Source organism: Microcebus murinus, chromosome 9, assembly GCF_040939455.1.
Source record: "Microcebus murinus isolate Inina chromosome 9, M.murinus_Inina_mat1.0, whole genome shotgun sequence".
Taxonomy (NCBI): domain Eukaryota; kingdom Metazoa; phylum Chordata; class Mammalia; order Primates; family Cheirogaleidae; genus Microcebus; species Microcebus murinus.
The window spans coordinates 92,255,778-92,272,105 of record NC_134112.1 but is presented as its reverse complement, the minus strand read 5'-3'; the positions used below and the strand labels follow the sequence as shown (position 1 = coordinate 92,272,105).

General features: G+C 48.3%; 1 protein-coding gene and 1 gene segment (V, D, J or C); both read right to left on the bottom strand.

Annotated features, from left to right (window-relative positions):
• The window catches only part of LOC105873279 (T cell receptor beta constant 2-like), a 77,063-nt gene that overhangs the window by 19,994 nt on the left and 40,741 nt on the right, over positions 1-16,328 (bottom strand).
• Positions 916-4,392, bottom strand: PRSS2 (serine protease 2). Its single transcript, XM_012768071.2, has 5 exons — positions 4,307-4,392; positions 3,128-3,293; positions 1,837-2,090; positions 1,327-1,463; positions 916-1,127 (listed from the first exon to the last, which is right to left on the bottom strand). The coding sequence occupies exons 1-5, from the start codon at positions 4,344-4,346 to the stop codon at positions 975-977; spliced, it is 750 nt and encodes a 249-aa protein (XP_012623525.2). The 5' UTR covers positions 4,347-4,392; the 3' UTR covers positions 916-974.

Sequence of the window (16,328 nt, the reverse complement as noted above, 5' to 3'; positions counted from 1 at the left end):
ACAGCTCAGAGCACAGTTGTAGCAGGGCATGAAACAGGGTAGAGAGAGCAGGGCTTTGAAGCCGGGCATGGAGGACTCAAACCCCAGATGGGCCATCTGCTGGGTGTGGCACATGGGCAAACTAACTCACATGTTCCAGAACCAAGCATGGCCCTGAACTTGAACCCTTTTGCTTCCAGGCTGCAAATACATTTCTAGCGACCACTGTGCACAAGGCTCTGTACCAAGCTTGCTGCTCTGAACCTGCTTTCTTATCTGCACCTCTGGATTTAATAACCCACCCCAGAGGGGAGAGAAACTGAATGTGAAAACGTCTGTAAGGCTCTAGGGATGGTGTATGCATATTGGTATTATTACATGGGGTGAGCAAATGGCAGATTTCTCAGAAGCATGAGAGATGGAGACCCGGGGATTTCTCTTTCCCCTCCAGACACCCGAGCTCATTGTTGGGCAGTGGGGCCAGAGGAGCCTTCTCGAAGCAGGCCGTCTGCGCCGGGGGAGCACAGCTGGGCTAGCAAGGGCATGAGGGGGCATGGGAGAAGCCAGGTCTGGCTTCTCCCTGGTCTGTGCATCTGGGTGCAAAGAGGCGAAGTTGGCAGTGAGGTCTTGCAAACCAGAGCTGACGTGTGCACGCATTAGCACATCAAGACCCACAGAAGTACCAAGGTCAAGAAACCTCTTCAACACCAACTTTCTGAGATATAATTTTTTCTCTAGAAAACAGCCCCTTGCTCCCTGCTTGCTATCATATTTTAGATTCCATCTCTCTGTGCACTGCCAATCCAGTGCACCATGTGCACGTTTTGGGAGTGAGAGATGAGTAGAGCCCCCTGAGGGGCACAGCCCTGTGTCATCTCAGAAAGAGGGTGTTTCCCAGAGGGAAAGTGCTGGAAGGAACAGGCACAGACACTGGCAGTGAGTGCAAAGTCATGTCTTTATTGGCATTGTGATCACAGAGGGACTTGGGAGGAGCTTTAGCTGTTGGCAGCTATGGTGTCCTGAATCCAGTCCACGTAGTTGCACACCTTGGTGTAGACGCCAGGCCTGTCCTTCTGGGCACAGCCATAGCCCCAGGAGACGATGCCCTGGAGCTCTCCGTTGCAGACCACAGGGCCACCAGAGTCACCCTGGGGAGAAGGAGGGACGAGTTGCATGAAGAGGGAGACGAGGAGGAATACAGCTATGCTTAATCTGAACCTGCTCCGGTCGGCTGTGTGGCTCCACACCCTTGTCTGTGTGGCCCGTTCTCTGTTCTTACTAAGGAGACGTCACGAAGCCCAAACAAGCCTTCCTCCCTTCCTTTGGGGTGGCAGGGGCTCAAATCACCTGGCAGGAATCCTTGCCGCCCTCGAGGAAGCCGGCGCAGACCATGTTGCTGGTGATCTCCCCAGGGTAGGCGGCCTGACACTCGGCGTCACTCAGCAGGGGCGCGTTCAGGCACTGCAGCAGGTCCGGGTAGTTGGCTTTGAGGAGCAGGAAGAGGTTGGGAAGAAGAAACATCAGTCAGGCCAGAATGGGGGACAGCGACGTAGTGCTGAACCCTGAGGGCTGCCCCAGGAGAGGACCCCAGGAACCCAAGCCCCGGCTCCCAGAACGCTAGCTGCTGAACCCCTCCCCGGACGTGATCACGGCAAGGTCCCTATTTGTCCTCTCCTGATTCTAGGAGCCAAGTCCCCAAGACCCTGCGTCTCTCTGGCACTGGGTACAGAGCCCTGTGCGCAGTAGACACTAGACACGCATTTGCGGCCTGGAAGCAAAAGGGTTCGAGTTCAGGGGCATGCTTGGTTCTGGAGCACTCAAGGACAGAGGGAGGTGGCGGCGAAGGGTCCCACTCACAGCCGGAGCTCAGGGTGTTGCCCCAGCCGGAGATGAGGCACTCGGTGCCGGCGGCAGCACAGGCGCTGGGCAGGGAGATGGCGGACACCCGGGTGTTGATGGTGGCGGGCGAGGACAGCTTGATCAGCATGATGTCATTGTCCAGGGTCCAGGAGCTGTATTTGGGGTGGCGAATGACCTTGGCCGAGTTGATGAACTGCTCGTTCCCCTCCAGGACTTCGATGTTGTGCTCTCCCAGCCTCACCTGGATGCGGCTGTAGGGACGGGAGGCGCGGTGAACCCTCCTCTCCGCAGCCTGCTGCACCCGCCCCGCGCTGCCCACGGTCCTCAAGCCTCCTGCTCACGGCCACCCCGAGGCCTGGGCGGGGTGTGTGGCAGTGTCTCTAGGGGCAGGGCGTCCATGCAGGTGTGAGACCCACGGTCTCTCTGCGTCAGAGGCGGGTGGCGGTGGGGTGGGGTGAGCGAAGGGATCCAGCCAGGGGCTGCCATCAACCTGCGTCCAGCATCCTGTCCCACACCCCCTAGGGCACCCAGCGCATGGGCACAGAAGGGCCACTTGAAGCTTCTTCATTGAGGCATTCGTCATCCTCCGTGCCCCTGCTCGCTACACACTGACTTCCACTCCCTTCCTTCTTGGCCTGGTGAGCGCCACCACTCTGCACGACTGAATCCAGTGGCCCCACATGTGGCCCCAGGACCTGCAGTACCAGTGTCACCTGGGAACTTGTTGTAAACACAAATTCTCGGTCCCTCCCCAGACCTCCTGCATCAGGACCTTGGGGATGGGAAGCAGCGATTTAACAAGTCTTATGGGTGTCTCTGATGCACACTCAGGCTTGAGAACCTCTGGTGCAGGCAGTGGTTCTCAGCTCTGTCTACACTGCAGAATTACCTGAGGTAGAGAGTGTTAAAGACTCACCCATATTCACAGCCTCTTCCTGAAAATTCTGAGTTAATTGTCCTGGGATAAGACCCAAGCATGAGCTTTTTTTTTTTTCTTGCTATTTCTTATGTGGTTTTAAATGTGCAGCCAGCCAGCAAGAGGTGCTTTCCCAGTGGCCCTTACCACCCCGGAATAATCCCTCTCTGCTTTTATGACTGATGCCCTCAATGTCGCATGGGTTTAGGTGGGCGAGCGAGGCCCCTCTTCACCCTGGGCTCTGGCACGTCAGCTGCTGCCATCGGCCTCTCCTCTCCATCACCGTCCCCTGATCTTCCCTGACCTCCCTCCGCGGCCCCCACACTGGAGGGGGCCTGGCTGCGGCTCCGTGGCCAGGGGCCCAGCACTTACGACTTGTAGCAGTGAGCCGCGGACACCACCCACTGCTCGTTGATGAGGGAGCCGCCGCAAAAGTGGTAGCCGGAGTTCAGGGACACCTGGTAGGGGACTGAATTCTCCTCGCAGGTGTAGCCCCCGACGATCTTGTCATCATCGTCAATGGGGAAAGGGAAAGCAACTGAGTGGAGACAGGGAGGGAGAAGCCAATCAGCAGGATGTTGGGGCTGGAACCCTCAGCCCTGTGCCCGGCTCATGCTAACTAGGGTTCCTCCGCAGGCACGGTGAAGCCAGGCCAGGGTGGGGGCATTGCCTTTCCCAGGGGGTGTCACAGGGGGTGGCTGCCCCAGTCTCTGCGTGTCTGCAGAGCACAACGTAGGGGCTCGGCCCTCTCCTGGGGGCATTGGGCTGAGGACAGAGGAATGCCCTCATGATGCTCTCCGAGGGATAGGAGTTGGCAGGTGGTTGTCTCACCCACTGGCTACTTTTCTCCGTGGGTCATCACTGGTCTGCTCCCCAGGGCTGACTGAGCCCAAGATTGTCAGGAGGGGTGGGCCTGGCTAGGAAAGCCTGGCTGTACCCAGCTTCTCCCTAGCTCAGCACAGTGAGACCGGGGTGGCAGGCAGGCCCCAGACCCCCTCAGGCAGGACACAGGCAGGCATTGTTACTGGCTGATACAACAGTGATTCTTAACCTTGGCTGCACACCTGGACATGTTAAAATCATCTGGGAAGCTTAAAAACTCAATACGCAAGCTGCACACCATACAAATGAGGTTAGAATTTTTAGGGGTCTCTGGCATGAGTATTTGCTCAACCTCCCCAGGTGCATCTGAGATTGCCAGCAGCTGTGCAGCTCTAGTGGCGCTCCAGCTCTGGGATATCTAGGCGCTATCCCAGAGCTGCCCAACGCAGCCCTGAGCCTGCCGCTTCCTCTCCCAGCATCTCCACCTGGTGTCCCTCTCCCACTGCCACCACAGCCTCGCCTGTGGATGCACGATGGCGGTGGGGGTGGAATTGGGGAGGAGGTGAGAGAGCTGAGGCTTTAAGAGAGCCGCGGGCGGATGGGAAGGAGAGGTGCTAGGCAGGGGGCGAGAGCATCGGAGCACAGGTGAAGTGAGGAGGCAGCAAGAACAGTGGGGCACATGTCTGGCAAGAAAGGCAGGCGTGGCCCGAGGCCAGGCGTGGGACTCACCAGCGGCGCCCACAAAGGCGAGGATCAGGAGTGCGTTCATGGTGGTGGAAGTGATGGAGCAGGTGGTGGAGCGCCCGTCTTTATACCTCCGGTGGACGGAGCGGAGGTGCCGCCGCCCCTCCCAGCACAAACACACCTGCAGCTTTCCCCTTCCCAGGCTGTTGCATCAGTTCTGCTGTGTTTGCCCACTCTGTGGATTTGCGCCTGGCAGGTGATAAGGAAAATTGCCTTTGGAGGGCAGGGAGGGAGCCCGGCTGATTCCTGGAAGGATGCTGGCTTGGGGAGACAGGGGACGCCGCCGAGTGGCTCAGCTGGCTTTTCTTAGGCAGAGGAGATGGGGTTAGGAGGAGGGAGAATGGCCTGAGTTTCAGAAATCCTCTGGCCCATTGGCAATGCATTTAACTTACTTTAACCCTTTGCACTTGCTTGCTTTTTTCTTGATTCCTTTATTCTACTCAGGATTTAATTTTTTAAATACTCCAGATTTTACAAAGAGCATCAGCAGAATAAAAAACTGGAGTTTCTTTTCATACAAACTCATTTATTTGGATTTTTTTTATATTTCAAATTATTGATACATTCAAAGAGTAATTTTAATCTCTATAATTTTTGCCAACCGTGTCAGTCACACTTGACATCCGAATGCAAAGGGTTAAGGAAGGGCTGGCACTGACAGCAAGCTTGGCTTCTCAGTGTCCTGGAGCCTGGGGAGAGGAAGGACGTCTGTCTGAGCTCTTGCCTCTGAGCATGAAGACCCTTCTCTCCAGGCTAAGCCACTGGGCAGGAAGGTCAAATCCAAGGCTTTGGCAACCAAAAGTCTAACACTAGTAGGTGATGAGAAGGAGGCGCAGCGTTCTTTAGGGACCTGAGCTTTTTGCTGGCTCCTTCATACCGAGGTCTATGGATGAGGAGTGTTTTAAAGTAGGAGGGGTGAGGGTTAGGTTGGCGTTTACTCAACACATTTGGAAGATGGGAGACCAATGTCACGTTCTTCCTCTTCCTCCATGTCAGGGCATTTGTCTCTCTCACGTGTGTCCTGTTATGGGTTCTCCTTAAGCAGCCTCAATCTGCTCTCAAGGTGATGAAAACTGCCCCCACCTGCTAGGGGCTGGCAGCTTGAGCTAGAATTGTGAGCCCCAGATCCATACCAGAACGGGTTTGGACAGTGGTAGGTCGGGGTTAGGATCAGACAATCAGCAGTAGGCAGAGAGATGAGCACGTGGCGAGGAGGTCGCATATTGGGTTTAATAACCAAGACGTGGGGGGGGGGATGTGTCTGGAATTTTCTATTTTAGATACGGTGAGATTATGCTGGGCTCAGTACAGAGTGAATCTTCCCAGAAGGGATCTCCATTTGGAAGCTGCCATGGCCAGCAAGACACAGCCCTGTAATTCACCAAGGCACAACCTGGCTGGCGGGGTGTAGGGAGGGAGGTGGTGCTGTGCCGTGAGCCGGTTGGAAGAGCTTTCGTCTGAGCATGCTTCTCTGCAACGCTGGGCTCCGGCTCGGTGAGGGGCAGGAGTGGGCAGAGCTCACGTTTGAATTCTCTGCAAGGTAGGAAAGGAGGAATGTTCTGGGGATGGAGAACTCAGTGAGAAAAGCCCATAAATCTGGTGGTGGGATTGGAGATGGCAGGCGGGCTGGAGGGAGGCGGTACCTGGAAACTGGAGTGAACGGGAAATGCCAAAGTGTGGCTCATGGGTCTGGGAGGAACACATGGGCACCCCTGCTCCAGTTCCTGGCGTGGCCGCCACACCAGCTTCTCCGCAGCCAGGAGGCCCACCACTCAGAGCTCCCACCTCTCCACCCTGCACCCCTCTAATCTCTGATGTGCTCACGCTTAACTGGGAATACCGTTCCATCTGTTCGGTACATGGCAGCTTCTCAAGAGCTTGTATGTAAGCAACAGTGGTCCACGGCTTTTCATTAGTGCCGAGTTTCACAGTTGAACTTTTCACAAACCTGCTAACTGTGAAGTGTGCAGAACTACATTATTCTCATGAAGGAAGAGACTTAGGCTCAGGAAGATTCTGTCTTGCCCAAGAATGCAGATGTAAAAAACGTCAGAGCTGACCCCAAGGCCACAGGAAGACACGGAGAGCACTGGGAAACGCGGGAGCTGCCGCGGGAGGCACTAAAAAGAAAGTTTATCCAGGGTCAAGCCAGAGGTCCCCAGAGGGCAAACTGTACATCTGGGTCCCTCCTGGCACTTTTCTTTCTGCAGAAATGGAAGACTGAATTAATCCTCCACCTGGCACCTTATCTCCCAGCCTTGCGTGGCCACGGCCCCAGACCCACCCACCTGTGACTGCCACACCTCTCTGCTCACAGATAATCGGCAGAGTCCAAAATAGCCAGGTTGTAGAGCACTGGCATGGGGACTTTTCTTCTGATGTCACGAAACATGCTGTTTTGTTTTGTCCCCTTGTTGTGGGGTCATCACAGCTCTCCTGTCTTATGGATAAGGAGAAACTCTTGCTCTAGCATCTCTAGGTAACAGCATACTGGACAGATGCACCCAGACAGCTGATCCTTGGCAGAAGATGGGAAATCATTTTGGAAATGTCTACCATGTTTCCCCGAAAATAAGACAGGGTCTTATATTTATTTCTCCTCAAGAAGACACCCTGGGGCTTATTTTCAGGGGATGTGTTATTCTTTTTAAGTACGGTACAACAATCTACATTTATTCAAATATAGTGAAGTCATCTTCTTCTGGAACATCATCATAACTCTCCAAGCCCCGAATTCCATCCTCAATTTCTTGCGACTCTATTTCCTTTAGAACCATTGGCCCCGATCTCTCATGTCGAGCAATAGAGCTCTCATTAAATGAGGAACTCTTATCCATGTAACCTGCTCGGAGTGCATTGGTAACAACACTGTCAGTGATTTTATCCCATGAATTCTTCACCCAAATCATGACCTCTTGCAGGCTAGGCTTCACAAAGTTTCCATGCTGATTTCTTGTCACTCTATTTTCGGCGTCTTTACCACACCTCTACGAAAGGCATGGGTTGTGCAGATACACTGTGTAGCCACGCCCATCGCTAGGTCTTATTTTCGGGGTGGGGCTTATATTGTGCAAATGCCTAGAAATCCTGCTAGGGCTTATTTTATGGGTAGGTATTATTTTGGGGGAAACACGGTAAAAGGAAACTCCCAAGAACATGAGAGTTTTATGTATCTAAAGCTTGAAGACTCGCTTCTTCTGATATTTTGCACTCCTGCTTAAAATAAACTATCACATCCACAATGGATAGTCTGAGGTCAGCCTTCTTCCAAGTAGCAGGACTGGCCTTACAGGCAGGGAAGACAGCTGCGGTAGAGACTGTCACCTCACACCCTAGGCTTGGGGCTGCAGGACGGGCTCAGATCCAGCTGCCCAAGCTCCATTTGGACGTCTGTGCCATTCCTGGGACTGTCCGTCCTGAACTCTGTTCCTTTGTCTGCTGCATCCTCCCAGCTCATGTTTACTGCTGAGCATTTCAGACCACTGTTCCTCAGTGATGATAACAGCAGCTAGTTTCTGTGTGCTGACCATACACCAAACATCCTGTGAGTCCTTCGTGGACCGTTTTTGTTTTTCATTTTGTCATCGCAACCACCTGCGGGGTTGCCCATTTGTCGGATGATCAAATGGGCAGGTTGTGCAGATGGGATTTAAGCAGAGCAGGCCGACGCCAGCACCTGCACCCTCTGTCGGAGGGGGTTCTGCTTCCCTCCCTCTCTGCCTTGGGCCTTGGCCCCGACTCACTGAGGCGGCAGACGCTGTCTTCTCCTTTTCACAGAGGAGGAATCTAAAGCTCAGCGGTTAGGGGTCATCTCCAGGGTCTCTTGGCTAAGGCATGCAGAGGTGGCACAGAACCCGTCCAAACCAAGTTCATTCCCCTTCACATTGCTACATAGTGGGGTCTTCTAGACCTCCCAGCAGTCTGAAAAGCATATTTTTGTCAGATTCCACATCAATATTTTCTTTTTTTTTTCTTAACCCTTTCAGGTCTTTCTCCCTCAGCTCCTAGTCAGCTCCCCCGTGGGTCCAGGGATCCTTCACCATTCTCCAGCCAGACTGTCAGATCGCAAGCTGTCTCCCCCAACTCTCCCAGCTCCTTTCCTTGTCTGTTATGTTTTTCTGAGCTACATATCTCCCCCACGGCCCAATTTCTCTTTATCCAATTAAGGAATTGTTTGCTTGAATATCTCATCCCGGAAATCCCTGAATCTGGGTAGTGGAGGGAGTGCTCGGAAGGGAGCGCTCTGTGTTTGTTCTGGAGGAAACTTTGAATTGTGAGGCAGGTGTGGGGCATGATGCGGACAAGGTGATCGGCTATACCTTGAAGCCATGGAAGACGTGCAAGTGGTATGTCCAGAGGGAAGATCCGTTTGCAGATTTATCTGCAGATTTATCTGTCAGGCTTCTGTAGATAGGGGAGTGGGGAAGTCTCTACCAACTGAGGCTAAATTTGAATTACCTAAAGATACATTGATTGCTGTAATGTCACGGTGAGTCTCTCTGCTCACCTTTCGGCCACTCCTTGTCCCTCCCTCATTGGGCCTATCAGAGCTGCTTATGTCGCTTCAGAGTCCATGCATGGAGGCAGGGGACAGCCAGGATGGAGTCCTGGAGGAACACCCACATGGGCTATTGTTATTGTTCCATGATACTTAGTTTACTAAGTGATGTGTGGATCTATTTTTCTAAATCATACTAGATCTAAACTGAGATCCACAGCCAGGTCTGGTGACATGTCCAGTCTACTGGCTCCCCACACTCTCATTTGACTTATAGAAAGTCTACACCAGGTGTCCTCAAACTATGCCCTGCGGGCCACATGCGGCCCACCAAGGACATTTATCCGGCCGGCTGGGTGTTTTTGCCACCGCTGCCTGTCCTGCTTAGCAGCCGACTCGTCCCAGGCCCACAGTGCACAGGTGTGGAATGTGCACCGCACTCTCCAACGGCCCTCCAGCGGTCTGAGGGACAGTGAACTGGCCCCCTGTTTAAAAAGTTTGAGGACCCCTGGTCTAGACTGTGTCATCCACTTGGAAGGCAGCTGATCGCTCAGCTGTTTCCTCTAGGTCAGCATGGCCGGGAGGGTCTTCAAAGGGCTCCCAAGGCTCATAACAGAGCGCTCAGTCCCACAGGCATGGACATAATTCCAACATGGGGACTTTCCACCTCAGGGCCACCGCGTTTGAGCAGGTTCCAGGCTTTGCCTCTCTGGGAATCTGCAGCATCTGTGCTGTTTCCCAGTCCTGGGGAAGGCAGCAGAGGGAGGCTGGCACGCATCATTGTGTGCCTTTCTACTCAGATACAAGGTTTACGTAATTGTCCAGCTCGAAATAGTTGTTCCTTCTTGTTAAAATAATCTAATCAATTTCTTTACAGGCTTAGTTAGCCTAAATTCAAATGCCTGTGAAGAGTTTTCATCCAGGGAAGTCCACTACTGCTTGACACATTTTTATCTTCTAAATCATATTTATTTACCCAATAAATATTTACTGAATTCTTGTGATATCCAGGAGTTCTTCTGGGCTATAGGGAAAAAAAGTAATGAAGAAAATAGAAAGAATCCTTGCTTTCAAAGAGTTTATGTGCATGTGTGTGTCCACGCATAGGTGGGGAGGTGTAGAGATGGGAGACAGAGAATAACTAATGTGTGTGTACATATATACACACGCAAACTTTATTTCAGACAATGGTGATTGTGTGTTATTAAAATAGGATAAATGGGGTGATTGCTGAGGTGCTATGTTAAACAGGGTGAGCAGGAAAGGTCTCTTTGGGGAGATGGCATTTGAGTTGAGACCTGAATAAAAGGAACCCACCATGTGAAGGTAGAGTTAAGAAGACTTTCATTGTTCCCCTCTGAGTCTATAACATAAATAAATCAGCACGAATAACCAACTGCTTTTTTAAATGAAGTAATCCTAGCATATGGACATCTACTTTGCCATTGGTTTTGACTGTAAAAACTGGTGAGATGAAGGATGGTCATCATACATTGTAATATTCTTACAAAAGTTAATGTAATATATACTTTTTGACATGAAATGGTATTTATGAAATATTAAGCAATTAAATTCTAAGACATATTGTATGCCCTAAGTTTATTCAAAACGAGTACTTTTAATTTTTTTCATTTTAATAGTTTGTATATTTTTTATAATGCCATGCATTTTTATATGATTAAAATAGCTAAAAGAAAGAGAAACAATTATCATAGTAACTTTTCGGAAAGAGTAATACCTAACCTGGAGGAAAGAATTGCTACTGTAAGCTTTTTACATTGAGAAATAAATTGAGTTAGTAACTACATTAATTGCGTGTTTTGTCTCTACCAGGCACAGTGTTATGTGCTTTCCATAGATGATTCCATCTCATTATTATAACAAACCCCCATTTACAAAATCTCATTATTATCCTTATTTTCTATATGAGAAATTAAGGCATAGAGAAATTGTGTAACTTGTTTAAATTTACACCTAAAGTACTAAAGCAGTAGAAAAGTACTAAAGCAGAAGGACCAAGCTCTAAACTCAGGTCTGTCTCTTTACAGAGTTCAGGTTCCTACCTGCAGTGCTTTACTGCTGTTAAGTAGACAATTTTGCTGGAATATAGGAAGGTGCTTCCTAATCCAGGGCTCTACTGTGGGTGAATTTGTTTACCTCTTAGGGTTATGGGAGCATAAGGCAGGAAGTTAAGGTAGCACTGGACCCATTAGCTGTAACAGGTCCATGTGACTCCTGTGGCCTAGACAATCAGTGTGTGTGGACATTGAAGATGACCCACTGGACCTTGTGCAGGACCAGGAACTATACGAGAGTCACTCTTTTGTGAAGCCAGGATACAGGAAGAGGTACACACCTGGAGAAAAGACAAACTAGAAAAATAATTCCAGAAGCAGTTAACAAGGAATATTATTTATCTTGGCCGTGGCCTTGGGTGGAGGATTTAAAAAACATTCCTGGGAATATTCATGATCCCCAAGCAGACAGACCACTGGGGGTTAGGATAGACACTGAAAGAAGATGCACACTGAGAATTATAAAATAAAATGAGGTTAGGTCTATAGCACCAGAAGTGCTTGACAGAGGCAAACATAAATGTTTCCTGGAAAAACTACCTTTAGTCCAGGATTTAAAGAATTCTCAAATATGAATTCACAATATCATATTACATAATGTGCAGGGAAATGAGCCACCCTGAGTGAGAGTTAGCAGGCAACAAGAAAATCAGATGCAAAGAGACATCAAATGTTGGCATTATCAGATAAAAATTTCAAATACATGTTTAATGCCCTTAAAGAAATAAAATAATTTAAAAATACACAAGGAGTAAGATGGTTTCAAAAATGGCCAGTCATATATGTAAGAGACCCAAGTGGATTTCCTGGAAATGAAAATTAACAGAATTTAAATAAAGTCAGTTGAGAGGTTAAATTAGAGGCTTATTGGAGCTAAGATAGGAATTAGAAAACTGCACAGTCATTTTAAAGGAATTAACAAAAATGAAGCAAAAAGAGGGAAAATATGACTGAATAGGTAGAGACTAGATGATAGTGTGAAAGTTGAACATAGGCTAGATCTATATTTCAGGTCATCTCTTGTTCTATAAAATGTGGACAACCAGATTTACAGATTGAAGTTCCAAAATCCTGAAAGAATTTCCCTTCACCACTACTTTTCAGAATCATACTTGTGCTAGACTGCAATGATCATTCCAGCATAAAATGCATACCCATGCAGAAAATAGGCCCATATTTTTCAACTGGAAATACAAAATTCCCATGAAACCTTGGGTATGGTAAGGTTGGAAAAGTAGGAGTGGGTACCATGGGACTTTGCTTTGAGAATTGCTCTTGAAATTGAATTGGGCCTCCTTCTAGCTGTGCTTGAGTCTGGTCTTGATTATACATTTCCTATTTAATAACAGAATGCTCTGTGCATGTCCAGCTTTATAGTTTTGCAGATAAGATAACACCAGGTTCTGAATGCCATGATGAGGTATTCAGTAAAGAGCCAGAAGCAGTTTCTCAAAGGAAGAACACATGTTAGCAGATAGAAGAGAGTATGACTTTGCACCCAAACTCTACATCTGCCTGTGGGACAGTTCTCCAGACAGCATTAGACAAACCCAGTCCCCCCTGCCCACCTTTTCCACTTATAGTTCTCAATAAGAACTGTAGCATGTGCCAGGAATACAACATCCTGAGATCAGGAGGAACTGGCCAGGACAGCTTGAGTTCTGTTCCAGTCCCTCCTAGGAATGAGATGTCATGTTGCTCCTGGGGTATGAAACCCAGGGTGGGCTGCCCTCCGGGGTATCTCATCTGTGATGCAAGTGGGCAAGCACAGGGGATTCCATTTGCCCTGGGCAGCTTTTCGGAGCCTTGAAGGACTGGCTCTCTTTGAATCCTAGGCCTCTGCTGTTCCTTGATGCCTGTCAATAAAGCCTCTTCATGTGACTTGTGTATATGAGTGTTCTGTCTCACCAGAATCAGGCAAGTAGTAAAAGTGCAGCCCAGGAGCAGTGGGCTGAAGTGGTAGCCAGGGCACAGTGAACTTGCCTTGTGCTGCCTTGTGATTCTCTTACTGGGGAATGCCAGGGGCCCCACAGAGCATCCTTACCTGCCATAGTCTCTTCAAGGACAACAGAGTCTGCCTGGTCTATGGACCAAGCAGCAGAAAGCTTTCATCAAAGGTTTGTTCTGCTATAGAAGAATCCTCTCCTGCACTAGACCCCACTTTACAGATTGCACAGTAAATTGAATGGAGTAGCACACTCAAATGCACTATGTGCAACGCACAATTCAAAGCCCAAAGAGGACGAAGCATTGCACCTTGCTAAGCATCCCACTTCTTTCTCCATGCTGGATATGTAAGGTGCAGCAGATTATTTCTCACTTTACGGGAGATATTCCAACATGTCCCAGACCTCTGGACCACTACAAAGCTCACCAATGTGGCAGACCCCTGAACTCTGGCAGATTTTACGTTGGTCTGGCATGGGTGTGTCATATTGAGCCATCTAGAATGCCTTATAGTCCCTGGTTGCTAGGAACAATCAACATGCCATCAATGGAATGGACCAGGATGGTTTCAAGATGACTGAGGCCCTTCCGAGATACGTTATGAAAGAAAACAGGCTAAGTACAGCCTCGAGATATGACAGGCTATTGCTGACTCTGCCACTTGAAGGCGAACTGTCTTTACTATATCTGAGCACCCTTCTGGAAGAAATTTCCCCTCAGCTTTCCAGGGCTCACTCTGCCTGTGTGTGGATGGAACCCTCCAGTCCTCTAGTCCTACACATTCTCTCCTCATCGCCAGCCCGCCCACCCACACAACACACAAGCAGCTGTCTCTGCCCAAGACCTGTGGTTTCCTCCCTCTGGCCCAACCTGGCAGGATCCTCAGGCTCTTCTGAGGTTGGGGCGGGAGGAGGGAGCTGAAGTTCTTGCTCAGATCTTTGATCTGTGCCCAGCACTGTGTCTCCACTGCAGAAGTATAAGCTGCTGTCTTCGGGGCTCACGTTGCTCACGGTCATGTTTGAGAATGTTAGGGTTGGGCGGCTGATGGGAAACTTGTCCTTGGTAAATCCGCTCTCGTATGTGGCCTCAGAGCCCTCATTTGCAGTTGCCATCAGCATCAAGTTCTGTCCCGGGAGCTGGCGGTACCAGAACATCAAGGTGACTTGGCTGTCGACACGACACTGAATCGTCACCGAGGTTCCACTTTGGCAGATAACCCTGCTCGGCGTTTGAGAGACGAGAACAGCAAGCACGGAGCCTAGTTCCAGAGAAAGAGGGACCCATGAGGAGTGACAAGCATGGGGTCAGACACATGCCCGGGCAGGAACGTCTCTGCTTTCTTACACCCATATCACCTCGGTTCCCAGAGAACCCCAGAGCACTGCTTCCTCTTGTTTTGCCAACTTCTATTCTGTCAGGATCCTCTAATCCAACATCTCCTGCTCATCGTCTGCCTGGCAGATTTGGACCCTCTGGAGAGAAAGTCTCCCCAGCTCTCCGCTCAGCATTCACATTAACCCCAGACTCCCCCAAGACAAGGCTCCTACCTCGTCCCAGGAGAAGGAGCAGGACAGTCCGCATCTTTAAGGGATGGCCTCTCCCCTGAGAAAAGGCACTAAGACATCAACCTCAAGTTCTTTCCTCCCAACAGTGTACTTCCTGCCCTTCCTGCTCTGTTTCCCACCTCTAGCAGGAGGCTGGATTTCTGCAGACTACGACAAAGTTAGTCTTCCCCCTGGTGGAAGTGTGCGGCACTTCCCTGACAACGGGGCTGCACTCACAAGGCCCCCAGCATGCACCTGCCACCGCCCAGCATTGCCTGTCATGACTGAGCACCTCGTGTGTGCTACTCTTTGCGTATACAAGCAAAAACGGGATGCAGTACTGACTTCAAAGAACTAAAGGTAAAATTTCAGAATATAAGAGAACTGTATGACACAATATCACCTGTCTACTGGGCTTCATGATTGTCCCAAGGTGAACTCATTGTTCATCTCCCAACACACAGTCATCTATAGACCAGCTCTTATTCTTCCATTCCTCTCTCCCCCCAAATGTCATCTCCACCCTCCTTGCCATTTAGGCTCATGAATTTAATAAGCTTCTCTTCTCCTCACCTACCTCATTTATCAATTCACAAATCCAATGCATGATATGTGTATATTATCTCTCACATCTCTTCCCTCATTTCGTTATCACAGTAATAACTCTTTTATTTCTCTTGACTTAATCCCTGGGCATCTTTAATAAGGCTTCTTCTATTCTAATTCAGCTCAATATTGCCTATGAAACAGATCATCCCCCTGTAAAATTTGACCACAAAGCTATGATTCTTTTCTATTACCAACTTATTTCTTACATTATGTAACTACCAAAACAGTTTATTTTTGCATAAAAGTGAAGCTAATTTTTTTGATCACTTGCCCTGTGCTTTGCATGTATTATTTCAGTCTATTTATGGGTTAGGCTATTTAGACTACTATTGTCGCTGTATTTCTACCGATTAGGAAATGTTATAGATAGGACCTAGAGATCTTAAATGGACCTACCCAAGTTCATATAATCTAAGAGTAAGTAACAGAGTCAGGCTTCAAATCCATGCCTATGCTATCCCAAAGTCCAAATGTTAACATTAATGATATTAATTTTGTTTGTTGTTATTGTGAATTAGAGTCCCTATTTCCTGGATCCCATGATTTCTTCTCTTTTTGGTTTGCTCTCTCAGTTTTCTGGGGCACACTACCCAGTAATTTCCTAAGAAAGGGTAAAATGAAAGGAAAGGTTTGGATCATGAAAATGTCTTTATTTGCATTGTATTGATATCCTGGGCTAGTAGAGAAATCTAAGTTGAAAATTATTTTCTATCAGAATGTTATAGATATTTCTTGAACCATTGCTTTTTAAAATTCAGTGTTGCTGTTTAGAAATATGGTATCATTCTTCTTTTTCATTTATTTATAATTTTGATTTTTAACATTGTTCTTTGTCTTGGATAGCTTTAGAATCATATAATCCCCAGTGATCTGAAATTTCATGAAGATGTACTTTAGTTGCAGTTGTTTTATCTTCATCAAACACTCAGTTGGTCTTTTTAAAGCTGGAAGTTTTTTTTTTTTTCTATTTCTGGGAAATATTTTTTGGTATTATTTCTTTTATAATTAAAAAATATCTTTTTCTTGTTTCCTTTTTCTATTAATAGAATTCTTCTTGGATAGCTATTGAATCTCCTGTGTCAATCCTCTAAGTCACTTATATTTCCTTTCATGTTTTCTGGTTTTTTTAAAAAATCTTTTTGTTCTGTTTTCTGGGATATTGTATCTACTTTTCTTTTGATTCTTATTTTAAATAATTTATTTTGACTTTCTTGAAGTTTCTAAGTATCTTCCTAAAATATATTTCTATTCTTATTCATCTTGATCTATTTTAAGGATGGAATATTTTTTTCTATTCTCTGAGGATAGAAACAAGTATTTATATGATTATTATT